Source organism: Tursiops truncatus, chromosome 1 (assembly GCF_011762595.2).
Source record: "Tursiops truncatus isolate mTurTru1 chromosome 1, mTurTru1.mat.Y, whole genome shotgun sequence".
NCBI lineage: Eukaryota > Metazoa > Chordata > Mammalia > Artiodactyla > Delphinidae > Tursiops > Tursiops truncatus.
Window position 1 is genome coordinate 171,904,495 of NC_047034.1, and position 18,650 is coordinate 171,923,144.

Consider the following 18,650-nt stretch of genomic DNA (forward strand, 5'->3'; position numbering starts at 1 on the left):
CAAAAGTAACCAACCATCTCAATTTAAAAGAAACTGATCAAACAAGAGTTTATGATAAAAACTTTATTGTCTTAAATATCAAATGTTTTACACATCACTTTTTCTTCAGAAAGTTCCTATTAAAAAAAAAGAAAAAGAAAATAAAGTGTTTTGATTACTTAGGGCTGACTTACATTTCAGTATCTGACAAAAACTCAAACCCAAATTCATCTAGTTCACTCAGCTGCAGACAGGTCCTATGTCTAGCCCCTAAACCAATGGCACAATGCAACCAACTGTGGGATTCCTGAGTTTGGTTCCCTTAAGTTCTCAGAGTTTTCCCAACTCTCAAAACCAAAGCATTATGGGAGTAAAAGAGCTACTGATTGGCAAGCCTATTTTGCCAATCAGCCTAGTTGCTCTTGTAAGATGCAGTAGCCTCAAAGCTTAAAGAAAAATCAGGAAAGCAATAAAAGTACGACTGCCAAGAACAAAGGGGAAAAGAGGGATTTTTTCTATTTGCTAAAATTTGCCAAATATGGCTACAAAACTGGTAAACAAACCTTACTTGAGTGCAAAGCCCATTAGCCCAACTTGCCATGGAAATAAAATTTTGAATAAAAATGGGCAAGTCAATGTTCATTGTAAGCGCATAGTAAAAAAAAGCAAATACATTGATCTGAGTATATCACCAGAACTATTTCAAAAGGATGATCAGGAGAATAGAGAATGGAAATATTATCATTCAGAGGGAAAGGTCTCAGATGGGAAGCATAAACTCAAAGCTGTGGGGCCTTCAGGGAAAGAAAAGGAAGTCTGGTGGGCATCGGGTAATCTCAGACCAAAGGAATCTAGACACAAACTGATGTGACTGCCTCTGATAGGAAATTACAGAGGTCTACCTTTCTTTAAGTCACTGATGCATCATTCAGAGTTGTACGTAAAACAAACTCATGGTAAACAAAATAATTTATTAGTCATGCATCTTCCCAGGAAAAAAATATACCAGCATGCCCCTTCCCCAAGTCAGCTAATGAAAACCTTCCTATGGTACGTATTCAAAGAAATATAATTCTGTAAAAATTATTCTAATTTTGTATTCCACACCCCCACCCCAAGTCTTCTGTAGTTTGCTTAACATTTTTTAGGTAAAAGAAATATCCTCCAACTCCTATGCCCTTGCACCATTTTCTCTGTAGCTTTCATTCCCTAAGATTGTGCTCTGAATCTTATCTGCTATATCCTCTCACCTTTCACAGCCCCCAGAGGGTCTAGATTACCAATCACCGATACATAACAGATAAACCTGTGAGAGTTTTCTAACTGTAAACCTCAGAAGTCACTAGCAGTTAAGGTCCAGAAATTCTACCTGTATCCTTCAGGATTACTACATACACGGTGATGTTTTTAATAATGGGTTAAAGAATGTCCTTTTGATGGAGCTGTCCTGTAGAAGCATTAGGTAGAGCCTTGAATCTTCTTGTAAATAAATTTTGCCCACCATCCAGTCCCCGAACCACTGCTTGCTACATTTTCTGCTCTTGATTCCTATTTTCACATCTTGCACTCAGCTGCTTTAAAACAGCAAATCCCCCAGAATCCTCTGCTAAGTCCTGTTGGCCCAGATGGTTAGTATTCCAGAGCAGCCGTGCTCAGAGGGGGAGTGGGAAGGATGCCGCAGCACACTCCGTATTTCTATCCTGCATGGAAGGAGGTCCTGATGGAAGGAAAAGTTGACTGTCACTGGTGCATATTAGGTCATCTTCCATTTACTTGCACTTGCACTTCTATCCTGCCTAATTCCCCCTCCACCAACAGTATACGTTAATTTCTGAATCCTTGATCTCTTCAAGTGTTTTACCAAATGTTAGAACATTTTTTGTTGGTTTCTCCGATTCCACTTTTTAAAAAATATTTTTTTTAGAGCAGTTTTAGGTTCACAGCATCTAATTCCATTTTGAGCCTGATTTTCCCAGTTTTCTCTGAATTTGAACCAAATCATCCTAATATGACTTTTAAAATAAATGATGCTAATAGGCAAAAATAGATGTTGCACTTGAAGCTAAAATTTGTTTCATGTCTCTTTACTAGACTGAAGGCTTCACAAGAGCAGCTTCCAGTCTGTTTTAGTCACTCCTGTATCCCCAGTGCTCCCCAGTACCTGGCACACAGGCACTTAATGTTTGAATGAATAATGAACTCTTATTCAAAGATTCAAACTGCATAGCCTTCAAGAGAGTAAACATTCCCTGTAATATAAGATTTTCTTGAACTTCTGCTCTGCCTTCACCACAATACTGACAGTGCCACAAAGAACATAATAAACGCTTAGAAACCATTTTTGGGGGTATACCTGATACAAAAAAGCCGTGTCATAATCCTTCTACCTGGGGAAATCTAACGATTTGGTGCAGAATAATTCTCAACCAACAATAAAGGTGAGCCTTAGGACCACTCCACGCATGCCTATCTCCAGGAGAGCCATTTTCAGACTTCCCTGCTGCCCCCCTCCTTCCACTTTTATTCCCCACCCAAATTTGATGCCTCTGCTATTTGGAGAAACTAAGGCACAAGAGAAAATCAAGCATATCAAAGGTTCCTCCCCTAAGTTCTTTGATTTACTCCATGAACTCCTAGTAACATCTACCGAGGGACCACAAAGGTAGAGAATTTGAGCCATGATTTTACATTTCTGGTTCTCAAGGACATGCTTTGAATTTTTACTTTTTTGTTAACAGGAATTGGCATTTTTAAATCTTTCAAAAAGAAAGCTATTTTTATCTTACAGAACTAAGTTAACATTCATCTTCTCGGAAGGGAACTCTTGAGAACTCTGTCTCTTTCTAGTTCAGCCGTGGACTACACTAAGTCACCAAATTCAAAGGAGATATTTGGCTTTTTGGTACCTGTGCTAGAGAACGCATAATCCAGTTAGCTTCTCTTGTGATATGTCACCACTGATAACTAGTTTGAAATATGCAGCAGTTCAATTATCCTGCTTATACTCTCTGCAGGTGGCAAAGAGATAGGAAAAGGAAATCAGAATGTACTGCAACTCTTCTGGCCAGTTACTTGCAAGGCTGTTTTTTATATACATAAAAACCATCATAACTGAAGACTACATCTGTAGATATAAAAATTGTTCGCTTTTTAATCTATGTAAAATTAACTGTAGGATATCTGTCTATCACACATGTATATATACACATGAACTGATGGTTAAACCAACGAAATTTTTATGGCTTTTACTAGGGATAGTAAGCTGTGCTAAGGGAAAAACAGGCAGATTCCACCTTAGCTGGTTATCACAGAATCAGTGACACAAAGTCTCATATATCTTTCCATGTAACTCTCTTACTGGAGAAATGCTCTGGGAAAAAATACAAGGTGTGTGTCTCCCTTCAGTATATATGGAGACAAGGAGCTCTGGAAAGTTCTGTAGGCTGCAAGGCAGGACAGTTTTCATACACACTCACCATCTATGTAGTTCCCTTTGCAACTGGTAATCTTTATATGTTAATAGCTAAAGCCCAAACTGTGGGATGAAGGCTACTGGCTGACGTCTGGATGCCTAAAGAGGTACGAGTGGAAATAATTCTTACCAGCTGCAACGGCAAAATCTATAGCCTAGGTATAGCTGTCTGGTTACCAAGCACATTCTTATACACAGGAACCAACTAAAGGGAAACTGCAGAAGTCATATAGGTAAATCTTCTCCTCTCTTTGGTGAATAAACAGATACCACCCTTGGAGGTACGTGCTGACCACAAGGCTGTCCATTACCGGTTATGGCAAAGGAGCTATCCAGTAAAGCAGCCCATTACTGGTTATGGCTGGCCATTATCAGTTCTGTTGGCAACCAGAGGAGTTCACAATGATTTTATCCTATCCTTGGAGAAGTTAATCTCTAATTTCTGCACTTTGAATAAAAATTGAAAATGAAGGTTCACTAGTGTCATGTTCCTGAATTCCTTTTGTGTTTTACAACTGCTAAATTTAAAAATGATTTAAAATCTTGACAATGTCAACAACTTTACTTTCATACAAACGATGGACAGGAAGATTTAAAAAATCAAAAGCAGGGCTTCCCCGGTGGCGCAGTGGTTGAGAGTCCGCCTGCCCATGCAGGGGACACAGGTTCGTGCCCCGGTCCGGGAAGATCCCACATGCCGCGGAGCGGCTGGGCCCGTGAGCCGTGGCCGCTGAGCCTGCGCTCCACAACGGGAGAGGCCACAGCAGTGAGAGGCCCGCATACTGCAAAAAAAAAAAAAAAAAAAAAAATCAAAAGCAATTGTAAGTTGAAAGATAAATGATGAAAAAGGACAAGCATATTTGGCAAGTGGGTTAAGCTCAAAGTATTCCTAATAAGAATACATGTACAACGATAGGCCTATCCAATTCTCTCCTAGAAATAAATACACATATACATACAATAAAAGCTATCGTAATGAAACCTTTTCCAGATTGATATTCTATATCCCACCTGGGACTGACTCCCAAATCTCCACACTGTGAAAATTCAGTGGCCAAGCCTCTGAACGGTAGTCAGAGGAACTGCTAGTACAAAAAACCTCTGAGGCCCATCTTCATACAGAAGGCCTTTTTGGAGGAGTCTACTGTCACAGACTCACCCCACTTTGTAACCCTATACTCACCCCACTTTGTGACCCTAAAGATTTATAAGCTTAGAATAAATTCCCCAGCATACCCATAACGCAAATCAGGGGCCCATTGCATTGCTACTAAATTTTGCTTCAATCATAGCACCACTACTTAATTACAGTCACAGCTCTGAGAGTCGGTTGACAGAAATCCTATAAGCAGGTTCCTAGTGCATCTTACATCTTTGGTGTAGGGCAGGCAAAAGGATCTACAGCACATGATCGTCTAAAAGAACACTTTAAAGACAATCTGGCTAACCTGTTCTGAGCGCCCTTCTGAACACAGTAAACTACAACTCTTTCTGTCAACCATTCCCTAACTTCAGAGGGTCATGAGGAATCTATGCAACTTTCCATCATATCACTCAGGCTCCTAACACACATACGAACCTCACAGCTAAAAGAAAGAACATGGAATAGGGTAAAAGAAATGTCTAAGTGCCCCCAAATCAAACATTTTAAAACTCCTGAGATATGAGCCTCCATTTTGATTGTGCTCAATGACGTGAATTTTGACAGAAAGAATAAGCTTTTAAAGAGAGTAAGACTTCAGACAAAAATCACTTAAAGTTAAAAGTTCACAAATCACCCTTTTGAAGCTTCTGTTCCAAACACATTGCAAATTATAACCTGGAATAGGGAATTATCATTCTCAAAATTCTCTTCAATAAAACCAAGATTTCAGATTCCTGCTAGGTACTTAAGAGGGTTTATTTTCCACGAAAAAAAGTATCTAAAATCTACCCAGTAGAATTATTGCACAGTGGGGCCCACAGGACAGTGATTTCCAAGGGCTAGTCCTCATATAAAAAAAGGCCACAATAAATACATCTATATACTATGCCCCACTCTAACTTGACATGTGTAAACACAAATATGACGAAACCTTGCTTAAAAAAAGAAACTCCTGAGGAAAGAAAAGGATGGAAAACTCTACCAAGGCCACTTGAGTCAGAAACTCCAATTACTATTTCCACTGCCATGAAAGACACTCACCAAATACACTGACCATTCCAAGCACCAAGATAAACCAGTGACAAGGTTATTTATCACACTTGAATATTTCACTCAGATCACAGCTCAAACTGAGCTTTAGAAGAACCTCCTAGAAGAAGATGAGTTTGGAAAGGAAGTAAACTGCTGGCAACCAACCCACTAGCTGAACATAAGCTCATCATTAGTCACTAAGGGTTGAGCTGTGATCAGTGAGATGCTACCAAACCCAGTCACTAGTTAACTCCAGTGTTTAGGCCATTATTTTTCACTCACAGTTCTTGAAACATCACCATGACATTTGCAAATGGAATTACAGTTTTTTCTTTCTTTTTTTTAAATCTGGGTAGCACCATGGTTCGCGCTAATGTTAATTCCCTCACAGTATCCCACCCAAGGTATCTGGCAATCCATGCAGCAGCCTGTGATGTACAAAGCAGCCCAAGTTTTAAACCCTCCCAACTCATCCCATTAAAATGTCAAGTCCTAACCACACGAATAAAAACATACCACTCTAGGAGATAGTCTTCAATTTCCTGTGACAACTGATGAATCATAATACATAAAGCACTAAGTATGATTCCAAACACCAAACCATGTAATCAAGTTTGTAAACCAAAAATTGAGTCAACAAGCCACACCTTGCCTACAGCACAGACACAGCCAAATTATCATCTGTTTTTAGCTGCATGGGTGGTGGGACTTCTCACGGCTTCTGCTTTTTAAAGCATTCACTCTCATTCTAAAATGGTATGCTATACACAAAACCACCAATTTCATTCCAGAATACATCATCTTAATGTTAATAAAAAGCTCCTGTATGCACATACTGCCAATACATTTTAAAAGGCCCAAATTTCAACAAATAGAATAGACAAATTCATCAGACAAGAGATCATAAATTACTTTGGCCGAAAAAAATCTTTAAAAAAAATCTGGCTCAACATTCTGCTTGCAGGTTTCTACATATACTGTATATGTGGTGAGTGTGTATGTGTAAATATATAGCTTTTTGTAAGGGAATGGAGTATGGTCTAGCCCACGTTTCCATGGTTATGTAGGAACTACAATGTTCTTTGCTAGCAAAACAAGAAGTGCAAGGTCTGCATTTCCACCAACTCGATGCAAAGCCCCAAGAGCTTCCTGCAAAGTAAAGCCGGCACGGAGAATCCGGTCAATGTCCGCAGCAGGAAAAATTAATGGTGCAAGAAAGGAGGGACTTGATGATGGCTGGCTGGTAGGTGGTACGAATTCTAGAAGTGGCCCTGCAGCTTCAGAACAGACATTTTCTCTAGTCTCAGGCCTGTCTGTCACTGGATTCCGTGTGCCCTGGCCCAAATCTTTAACCAATATGAAACTGGATGACAAGGACTCAGTGTGCTCAGAAGTCTGATTGAGTGCATCCTCCTCACCTGCTAAAAGTCTGGGTGAAATTTCTGCACCAAAGGTGCAATGTAGTTGATTGGACGTTTCAGCTGAGGCTACAGTGACAGAACTGCTCTCATTTACTGACTCCTTAGACTTGGGGACACCTTCCCTATCAGTTAATACGCCATCACCTGGACCCCTGAAGTTAATATTTTCTTCATCTTCTACTCCAGCGTCAGTTGAAGTGTATGTTAATTCTTCTGTCTTCACTGTTACAGATGTGGCCTGATGAAAGGAGACCTGTGAACAGTGTTTGCTCTGGGTAGCTGTAAGATGCTCATTTTGGGTCCATCTCTCAGAAGGGTCCTTAATACCTGTTTGGCCCTCAGTTACTGTCTCTGATTGACAGATAACTTCTTCCGATGTGTTTTCTGAAGCTGGTTTACTACTAATGACCAAAAGTTCATGAAGTTCCTTCAAGGCTGCCGTTACAGATGAGCAAGATTCCTCTGTGGACTCTATGGATGGCTGACAACTGCCACAGAGACTTACTAAAGAGGAGGGGCAACTCCCGTATTCTTTACTTGTTCCAGACATTTCAACATTACTTTCTGGAAGCTGTAAATCCTGAGTGGAAATGGAATTACTCAAAATTTCAGAGGAAGGGTTACATTTTGATGTTTCTACTTCCATCAAGGGATTATCTAAGGTGAGATCAGATGCACCGATGTTCTTGACACTGGTATTCTGACCACCTGCTGAATTGAGCACAGCAGCTAGGGACTGTTCAACTATATCTACTTCCATAAGTGTTTCTGAACTTGAGCAGCCAAAGCACCCTGAAGGTAGAATATTTTTCTCTGTACCCGAAAGGTCCACAGTCTGCTCTAGCCTGTCTCCTTCCATTGTAGCTTCCGAACCAATACTTCTTTGTTGATCCTGTTGCCTTTTTCCAAGAAGTTCAAGGTCCCCTGTGTTACAGAGACGTGCTCGGTCATGGGGAGCATTCTGCTGTATAACCTCATGCTGTCCAGTCCTCGGTTCTTCATGCTGCTGAAGGCCACTCGCTTGACTCAGGTCCTGATATTCTGGATGCCAACCCTTTTCATCTTTAAGCCTCTGTGGTTCTTCCATCCCAGTGACAGATAAACTAACTTCCTGTCTGGTGTGGAGATGAGATGTGAGGCCCTGGGTGCTTCTTTCAGCAGATTTCTCTAGATTACCTGCAACAATGGCTTCTTCGAGTGAATTCTGCAAAGGCATAGCTGGCCTCTGGTCTGCTGGAGCACTGTCTGCTGAAGAAGCACAATCAGAAAGATCCTGTAGAGGAAGATGTTCTTTCTTTTCACAGGTTACCTGGAATTCAGCTGAAGCCTTCAAAGCCTTCAGAGCTTTAGGTTCAATGCTGTCTGGGTCGCTGGGCTCAACAGGGCAGACTGAAGCAGAGACAGAGTGAGCAAGACGTGAAGGATTACCAATCTCAGGACTCTGTCCTGAAGGATGGGCTTGATGGTTAAATCCATCTGAAGTTGGTAATGATGACATTCCCAGTGAGGTAGTTTCTTTACCGCTTTTCTCTACATAGAACAACAGTCAAAGGAAAAAAGATTAATTAGCAGGTTACAAAGTCCACTAAATTATCAGAGAACACAAATCTAAACAGGACAGAACAAAATCAGGTCCTTAAACTGGGGTTTGTCTTATATTTATAGACTTTATACAAGAACCATTCTCATCGTGGTGGACAATTTAACATCATAGCATCAGGATAAGAGGTAGGCATGTTCTTAACAAAATATGTGTACTGTAATTCAATATTTTAATTTAAGTACCACATAAGGGCTGAGTTAGTGCTCAAGACTGAAGGACATTTACGTATCTTTATTCTCAGTGGGTTCAGAACTCTAGAATATTTTCTCCAAGTGTGTTTTCTCTATCACTTGCCCTAAAATCACCTGGGATGTTTCCTAAGCATGCAGATTCTGGATACCATCCTTGGGATAAACCCAGGAATTTGTATTTTCAGTAAGTTCCTCAGGTGATTCTTAAAAGCACAATACAATCTTGAGGATTTCAGTACTAGAATGATTCTTGTGCCAATTCTCTTTCAGAGTGTCAAATGTGAACACTGAGAAGTCTAAAGCAGGTATATCTGAGACAGAGCAGGAATTATAAAGAGAAATAAGAATGTGATACTACTCAGGGACCTTCAGAAGACAGAGAAGCAAACATTCTATTTATTTCTATCCAAACATTCCAAAAACTATATGAGCTTGACTCAGAACAAAAAAAAGCGCTAAAGATCAAACAGATTAAATCCCAATTATTATCTTACCAAATAATGCAACTTTAAAAAGGATTATCAGTTACTTTATCACAGCAACAACTAAGTGAGAATATTTAAGTACTTTAAGGGCAGGGAAATGTGGGCAGGGGAGGGCAGTGGAGGGATGTAGTTCATAAGTTTTCCAATAAGCAATAACAATTTAGATCCACTGCAACTTACTGACCACTCATAAAAAATGGAAGGATTAAATACCACACCTCAATGCAAACATCATGATGTCATTAAACATCAGTTCCAACTCTCCTTTTGCCACTAATCCAATTAAAAATTGACCTCTATGCAATTATTACAAGATTGTTAATTAAAAGTCAAAGGCTGGTAACAAAAAATGACATCACAATACAAACTATTAGGACAGATGCAACTCAACTGCTTCATGACTTAAGAAGTCATGAAGCAATGCAGTTATGATTCAAAAGGCTCTAAATCATTCTAATCCAACACAGGTTAACAGCTTGAAAAGATAAAGCACTATGTCAGGAAGTTACTGACTTCTTGTGAAATAATCTTATAGTTTAGGGATAAACAGGAAAACAGCATATATCTCAGTGCAAACTATATTCACTAGAGTCTAGAAACACAGTTATCAGTTTTATTTATCAATCTCTAAGGCTGACTCTGAAAGAGGTTCAATTTCGAGTTAATGAGAACACAAAGATGCACTGTAGTCAAATATCCATGTTATTAGCAGCACAGAGGTGGGCAAAGGTAATGGCCTTCTGGCAACGGTATGTCAGTTATAACAGCTGGGGGAGGTGAAGGTGAACATGACCTCAAAGTACTCCGTACTCACTATGAAAGCAGCATATAGTCCTCCTGTAGCTGAGATGGTCAGTTTCACTGGCCTAAGTCCTAAATGTAGGGGAGGACTGGGTCAGTACTATAGGACAGGAGAAGAGGATGAGGTCAACGGACATTAATAATTAAAGATGGCTGCTTTTAACCCATCCTTACAAGGAAAATGAAAGAAAGAAGCAATTAAATGCTATATATCTAATTACAACCAGCCTGCAAACCCCTATAAAGTCCTAGGTTGGTAGAGTCTAAAAAGACCACTTTTCCTTCTTTTAACAGACAAGTCAGTGCACTCAGGCTGACATTTATCATATCTGCATACAGGGAGATGGAAGCAAAGAGCCTCCTGTGGAAAACTGTCAGGCTAGGGAGAGAGGGAAAAGCAAAGTTTCAGCTCTTGTTGGAAGATTGAACTTCAGTCCTGCCTATGTTATTGACTCTGTGACAATGGCCACGTCACCTGGCCTGTTTCCATTTCTTCTTCAACAGAATGAAAATTTCAGCCCCTCTATAATGCTGGTAGTTGTGTGCAGTAATGTGAAAAATACACTGTCAGTTTTTCAGAAGAAAGGGACTTACAAAATCCCTAATAACACAGTCATCTCCACCAACAAAGTGCTGTGATGCTAATATTCTTGATTTGATATTCACAGTGGTCATTTGTTTTCGCTGGGGTTTTTTCCCCCTCGAACTGTTCTAATGACTGGTAAAATTTTAAATAGGAAACCATGCTTAGATATGTATGTATGCCAACATACAAATACACATACAGGCTAGTTGTAACCAGATTAAACAAGGTGAAATGGTGAATGACAGAAGCTAAATTCTAGAACTGCTGAGGATACGAAGTCTTTCAGACCACAGACGATGACTGGGTGGAAGGCTTAACGTGGTGTCTATAAATACCTGGTCTGGGGCCCACTCCAGCTGCAGTACACACACACTACATGCATCATGGCTTCTGACGCTCTGTTTGAATTAGGAAACAGACAAGCAAACCTTGGGTTAACAATGCAAACCACACAGCATGCAGGGTTATAGTCTCCACTCCTTTGCCATCTTTAAGATCAGGAACTGGTAGAGTCAAAGTGGGGGAACGCTCCTGTAGTTTGGACATCAAAAAGATTTGCTGGTTGCTTTAATTCTCTCACAATACATAAAGCAATGTGTCAACTTCAACAGATTTTCAACAGAACTTGGAAAGAAATTAATTTTACACACCTACACAGAGAATTCATGGGCAAACATGTGAAATAGGTGAAAAAAAAGTAGATCCATAGACACAATTACACGATATGGAAATCTTATGGAGTCAAGGTGAGCAAACACATATTATAGAAACTTTCAAAGTTTCTTTTTCAGTTGAGATTTATTTTTAGAAGAAAAACAAACCAAACATGATTACTTATCCTGGCTTACCTTATTTTTTAAAATACTCTGAATTATTACTTTTTTGAATTATTTTTTAATCGATAGAAAAGATAAAGATATTCTGCTATAGAGTATCCACCAAAGAGACAGTTTTTAGCAAAAATACATTCACCTACTATGTCTAGGGGTAGGTGATTTTGATAATAGTGGGAAGCTGATGTTCCAAACAAATAGAATCTGATGTTGAAGAATTACCTCACTAAACATTACAAAAATTAGCGCAAGCCATACATACACTGTCAGTAACAAAAGGTCACATGGGTAAAGAGCCACTTCCTTTTAATCCTTTAAAACTGGTACACCTCCTTCACTATGGCTGAAAACATCTGTGGTTTCTATTTTAATCTCTTCAACTTTTTATTAAAAGAAAGTAATTACTCAAAGAGGGTAACTGTCAGTAGGTTATAAAGCACTGCTACCATCAGCTAGTGTTTCTCAAGTAAAAGCACCAGAACTGTGGGGGGAACAACAGAGGTTTCACAAAATGATAACATACCCTCATTTTATTAATGTATAGTATTATGACTAAGCTGACAAGTTACTAAACAAAATGAAACAAAACAAGAAGTAAAACCTTCTAAGTAGATATGTCAAATTCATTCAAGCTTGCCTTGCGGGTAAGGTTAAAACTATTAATTTAGTCTTTCTCTGTCTGGTTGTTCAAAATTCTCCCCTTCCTACCAAATACTTAAATCACAACCCAAACTGTACTTCATATGTAAAACTGAGCCAAAAGGTGGTGGTGGCGCAGATTCTGAACAAAGCCGGCTTGGAAACTCCATCTGCTACTCACGCTCATTCTAAAGAATCTCAAGGCTAGACCACCGGATGTTCTCTGGTGATACACACTGGCAAAATCTGGCTGCTTATTGTTAAAGCTCTTATCTTTTTTGTCCTTAGGAGAAAGCTATTCCCTGAACTTGTAGCTCTAATACATTTTACTATATCAGCAAATGCAATGTGTGGTATTAGTCACTAATGAAGAATTACAGCTCAAGACTTTAAAATAACTCAAACTTAAAAGTTAATTCTCTTTAGCTTCTAGAAAATATATTCCAGAGTCACTGTTCTGTAACAGACGGGGAAAATTTATCCACAGAAGTGGGATTTCGGCATAACTGTGTCCCTCCATTTTACCCAGAAAACTTGGTTTGATCTTTAGAATTAAAGAAGCTACAACTGAGACTTAGGGAAAAAAAGTATTACGTAGCTTCATTTCGGTGGCAGCACTTTCAGTAGATATTAAAAAGCTTAGTGCTGCTTAGTCACAGATACAACGTCATCCTCCAAAATAAATGGGCCTAAGAAAACAAGAAAATTTCCAGGAAATGTTGAACTCAAAAGGAAGTTTCTGCTTACTGTTACAATTTTCTTCAAGAAAAAAAAAAAAAAGACAAGATTCTTTAGGAATCCCACCAAAATGTGCCTAAGCAAAGAACTCCCCACTCTATCTTGCACACAGCAATGGACTGCTATTTCTGGATCTACTGAAACACGGGAGGTTTTCTGTACTGTATTTAGAGATGGGAAGAGGCAGTAAGAAGACAAGGAACATACCTACAACAGGACGATGAGACTGATTACGACTGGAAAGGTCCCTATTCCCCTTTGAAGCTCCAACTTCCCTGGCTCACCCACCAATAACGAGTATTATTTAAGAGCCTGGCCACTCCAAATACCTGCATCCTCTACAGATTTTTGAAGGGCTTCTGCTAATTCTTGGTCTGCAATCTCCTCTGGCCGTACTTCCTCTCGCCCGGCCCCATATGCCAACCGGGCACACTCTGGTAACTCCCCCTCAGGAAGGAAGGTGGTCTTTGAGCCTGTGGTGCCGATCACGAGTACATTTTTCTTGAGGTCAATGGAACACTTAGAAAAAGAAACCAAACACTGATGATAGCAGATAGAACACGATGCAGGAAAATTATGATCTTGAATTTAAAACTCCATTCACAAAGAGCAACACTGACAGAGATGGCTCAAAAAACCAATTTTATCTAAAGTATTTAAACTTTAAGCTATGTAACATTGTTAGTTTAGAATCTATATCTATATCTATATTTAAAATATCTATTCAATTTATTTATTTGTTTTTGGCTGCGTTAGGTCTTTGTTGCTGCGCACTGACTTTCTCTAGTTGCGGCAAGCAGGGGCTACTCTTCGCTGTGGTGCGTAGGCTTCTCATTGCAGTGGCTTCTCTTGTTGTGGAGCACGGGCTCCAGTAGTTGTCGCACGTGGGCTCAGTAGTTGTGGTGCGAGGGCTCTAGAGAGCAGGCTCAGTAGCTGTGGCGCATGGGCTTAGTTACTGCACGGCATGTGGGATCTTCCCAGATCAGGGCTCAAACCCGTGTCCCCTGAATTGGCAGGCGGATTCTTAACCACTGCGCCACCAGGGAAGCCCCAGAATCTTTTTTAATATTTAAACTGTACAGCAGAATGATCTTTATGGGATACAGTTTACACTTCTTTGTCAAACACAGCAATTGCTCATGTCTGAATTCAAATGTGATACATATTCATTGTACAAAATTTGGAAAACTGCATGCCATAATCATGGAAAACTGCACACGCCATAATCAGCAGCCACGCCTTTTAGAAACGTATCAGTGACTTTTTAAAAACTAAAACTGAGACATACCATTTATATAGGTCTACATTTTTGCTTCTTGCTTAGTGGATAAAGTACAGCTTATATTTAAAGTCTATGCCAATGGTCTCAAAAGTGATATATGGACCAGACGAGCTCTACAAAAGTATTCTGTATTTCATACTTATGCGATCCTCTTTTTCAGTATATATATATGTGTATATATATATATATATACACATATATATTTATTTATTTATTTTTATTTTTTATTTTTTTTGCGGTATGCGGGCCTCTCACTGTTGTGGCCTCTCCCGTTGCGGAGCACAGGCTCCGGACGCGCAGGCTCAGCGGCCATGGCTCACGGGCCCAGCCGCTCCACAGCATGTGGGATCTTCCCGGACCGGGGCACGAACCCGCGTCCCCTGCATCGGCAGGCGGACTCTCAACCACTGCGCCACCAGGGAAGCCCATCAGTATATTTTTATAATTACTTAATATAGGACAGTTACACACATATATTTTGAATTCGTAAAGCTGGAGACTGCTAGTCTATACCATGACTTAAAAATAGCGATAAATAAATAAATAGGGAAAGATTAGCAACAAGCTAATAAATCAGGTTTCATTTATATGTGCATTCGCTCATTCCTTCTACTTAAAACTGTGCCCCTTGATTGGAATATCAATATATTTCAATGGGAATTTAACACGAAACATTTGAGAAAGAGTATTAGTGCGCTTGCTTAGGCAGCACATATACTAAAACTGGGACGACGCAGAGATTAGCATGGCCCCTGCGCAAGGATGAAACGCAAATTCGTGAAGTGTTCCATAGTTTTATATTACTCAGCCATAAAAAAGAACGAAATGCTGCCATTTTCAGTGATGTGGATGGACCTAGGGATTGTCATACTGAGTGAAGTAAGTCAGAGAAAAACAAATATATGATACTGCGTATATGTGGAATCTAAAAAAAATGATACAGATGAACCTATTTATAAAACAGAAACTGAGTCACAGATGTAGAAAACAAACTCATGGTTTCCAAGGGGAAAAGGGTGGGAGGGATAAATTGGGAGATTGGGATTGACATATACACACTACTATATATATATATATCGATAAGATAGATAACTAATAAGAACCTACTGTATAGCACAGGAAATTCTATTCAATACTCTGTAATGACCTATATATATTGATAAGATAGATAACTAATAAGAACCTGTATAGCACAGGGATTTCTATTCAATACTCTGTAATGACCTATATATATCGATAAGATAGATAACTAATAAGAACCTACTGTACAGCACAGGGATTTCTAATCAATACTCTGTAATGACCTACATGGGAAGAGAATCTAAAAAAGAGTAGACAGCTGAAACTAACACAACATTGTAAATCAACTATACTCCAATTTAAAAAAGAAAAAAAAGAATATTAGTGACATAAAAATGTTGACTAGATATGAAACCTTGTTGGGAAAATTTTTACTACCCAAGAGCACAATAATTGCTTCTTCAATGAGTGAAGTTTATCTTTAAACAAATTATTAAGCTTCGGAATGGAAATATAAAAATCACTGCAAATGAAAATATTTATAAATCATTCTCCCTGTACTAAATAAACATTTCCATTCCCAATATCTTATGTACAACTTCTTCCTTAATCTCGAAGCTCTTCTCCCCAAGTATTGTCTGACCAGCTACTAAGGATTTACTAAACTTAGGCTAGCAGTAAAATCATCATTGTGTATTATGTACATCTCCCTACAAACCCATCAAAAAATTACTTGAGGCACTTCCCTGGTGGTCCAGTGGTTAAGACTCTGCACTCCCAATGCAGGAGGCCTGCGTTCAAGCCCTGATCTGGGAACCAGATCCCGCATGCCACAATCAAAAGATCCCGCACTTGGCAGCGAAGATCCCGCATGCCACAGCTAAGACCCAGAGCAGCCAAATAAATAAATATTTTTAAAAAAATGTTTTAAAAAAATGACTTGAGTTCTAATCAGAAACTAAAAATTACACAAGGGAACCAAATTGTCCAGTATAGTCTCAAAACAGATGGCAAGATTCAACAGATTCAGAAAGATTTCACAAAAAGGTTCTATTTCTACTGATACAGAATTTCAAACCTTGTATGACAACATCACCAATTAAGGACCTTTCCAGGTTTGAAGTCATGCTTCTTAATTTTCCAGTATATACAACCATGATGGAATAACCATTTAACACACAAAAAGCCAACGCAAAAAGAAAGTGAAGCTCTTAATTACCTGATGCCGTTTCAGCATGTCCAGTCCCAAAAGCATGTCCATGGGCTGTTCCTCAAGTATAGAGAAGGAACACGCCAGGAAATCTCCTTCAATTTGAACCTGAGCTAAAGCACATGAAGAAAGGAAGAGGTTACTGATTTTTCCAGCGAAGGTCTGGAAATGTATCTATCATTCTGTGTCTTTCTTCCTGCAATCAGTCAAAGTCAAGCCAAAGCATGCAAACAAGTGAGTTAAGGATGAAAATCCAGTAAGACCACTAATCAGGTTAAAAGCCAATGAAGGCACCAGCTCCTAAAGTGGATTGGGTAGAACTACTGCCCACAAGACCTGGCTTGATATATGATACACGCTCAGCTGGTGAGGAAAGCTGGCATTAAGAATTAAAAAAAAAAAAAACCAAGACCAATTCCTCCAATATTAACCACCTGCTTCCTGTACACTTACAAAAGACTTTCTAAAAGGAAAATAAAATCAGTACACTTTAAATCTTTTAAATTAAGCTCCAAGAAGTAAACTGTTTTTATTACTGCCTGTTATAACCAAGTTTCTTTGCTTGAAGTCTCCTGCCTTGCCTCTTTCCTCAATTACTCCTCTTATTTCATTAAGATGTTTTTTTTAAAAAAGATGACTTTGTCATTAACTATGTCTTACGAGCAGAAAAGTATATGAAATATATATATATATATATATATATATACACTGTATATATATAGTATAAAGCATAATAAAACAAATACCCATGCATCTATTTCCCAGGTTAAGAAACAGAAAACTAAGAAGTTTCCTGTATGTCCTACTGATCATAGCTTATTCTTTGCCTCCTCCAACCCTCCCAACTATCTTGGTTTTTATGTTAATCATTCCCATCTTTTCTTACCATTTTTCTATGATTTCTAAGCAACATTTTGGTTAGTTTTGTGGTTTTGAACTATGACTTGCTTCTTTTACCCAAAAGATACTTCGAGATATTTTATTCCTGTGGGTGCACGTGACTATATTTCTTTCGTTTATACCACCCCTAAGAGTGAGTACTGTAATGTTTCAGACACCACCACTGATTTATCTATCCATTCTGCTGCTACGGGACATTTGGGTTGCTTCCAGTTTCTGCCGTTGTAAGCAATGCTAACGTGAGCACTCTTGCACTTGTCTCCTGGTGTGCCATGAGTGTCTCTAAGGTATACTCTAAAAACATACTCTAAAAACATACTCTAAAAACATCCAGGGCTCTAGGGGATATTAGCTCAGCTCTACTTGATGCTGAATTATTTTCCAAAATGTTTCCAGGGGTTTTTGGAAAGTTCCCATTGTTCCACTTTCTCCCAACACTCAATATTATTAGATTTAAAATCTGGCAAGTAATTCTCTATTTCCCTGATTAATGAGATAAAGCAGTTTTTCACACTTATTAACCATTTGAGTTTCCTCTTAAAGTGCTTGCTCAAATGTTTCTGCAATTTTTTATATACCAGTTTTTCTTACTGAGTCGGAGGATACACAAACATACAGAATACATATATATTCTAAATATGAATCCTTTATTAGTTATACATGTTATTAAGTTCTTTCCTAGTTTGTGTTTGTTCACTTCCTTTAAGATGTGCTTGATGAAAAGTTCTTAATCGGCTGTATTTATCAAATAATTTCCTTCGTATCTTTTAAAGAACCCCTTCCCTACACAAGACATTCTCCTATATTTTCTTCTAAAAGTCTGACTTTGCCTTGCACATCCAGGCCTTTAATCAACCTTGAATTGACATTTGTGTGTGATGTGAGACAGGGTCCCATTTCCATTTCATTTTTTCCCCATGGATACCCAATCGTCCTAGCACATTTCCTAAAACTTTCCCACTGCTCCATAAGACTTCCCCTCTCATTTATCAAGGTTCATGTTAAGCATGGGTCTGTTTCTGTTCTAGTCCTTTGGTCTTGATATTATCTAGAAGGGGAAGTTATTCCAGAGTATCTTGACTACTCCTGCCATAAAGGGCCTACATAAAATTTAAAATTAACACATCAAGTCTCACGAACAAAACAAAACAATTTATTGGGGTTTTAAATTTATTACAACGACTCTGTTGACGAACATGGGAGAACTACCACCTCCAACATATTGAAACTTCCTATCCATGGTGTAGCTCTCCTTTACTTAGACTACCCTTACTGTTATAAGGTTTTCTTGATACCTATCATAGCCAAAGTTGC

General features: G+C 38.9%; 1 protein-coding gene and 1 non-coding gene across 19 annotated transcripts in view; one reads left to right on the forward strand and one right to left on the reverse strand.

Annotated features, from left to right (window-relative positions):
• Positions 1-48: 48 nt before the first annotated feature.
• The window catches only part of DDI2 (DNA damage inducible 1 homolog 2), a 41,972-nt gene continuing 23,370 nt past the window's right edge, over positions 49-18,650 (reverse strand). For 4 of the 18 annotated variants that reach the window (XM_019918898.3, XM_019918896.3, XM_019918897.3 and 1 more), the window contains 3 exons: positions 16,446-16,549; positions 13,254-13,443; positions 4,115-8,578 (listed from right to left, as the gene is read on the reverse strand). In XM_019918898.3, the coding sequence (XP_019774457.2) occupies positions 6,687-8,578; positions 13,254-13,443; positions 16,446-16,549 (2,186 nt within the window). In that variant the 3' untranslated portion in view covers positions 4,115-6,686. The other 14 variants (XM_019918907.3, XM_019918908.3, XM_019918906.3 and 11 more) reach the window with 14 other exon arrangements.
• On the forward strand, positions 14,900-15,003 carry LOC117309731 (U6 spliceosomal RNA). The gene has a single exon (XR_004524045.1). It is a non-coding gene; the product is annotated as a U6 spliceosomal RNA (small nuclear RNA).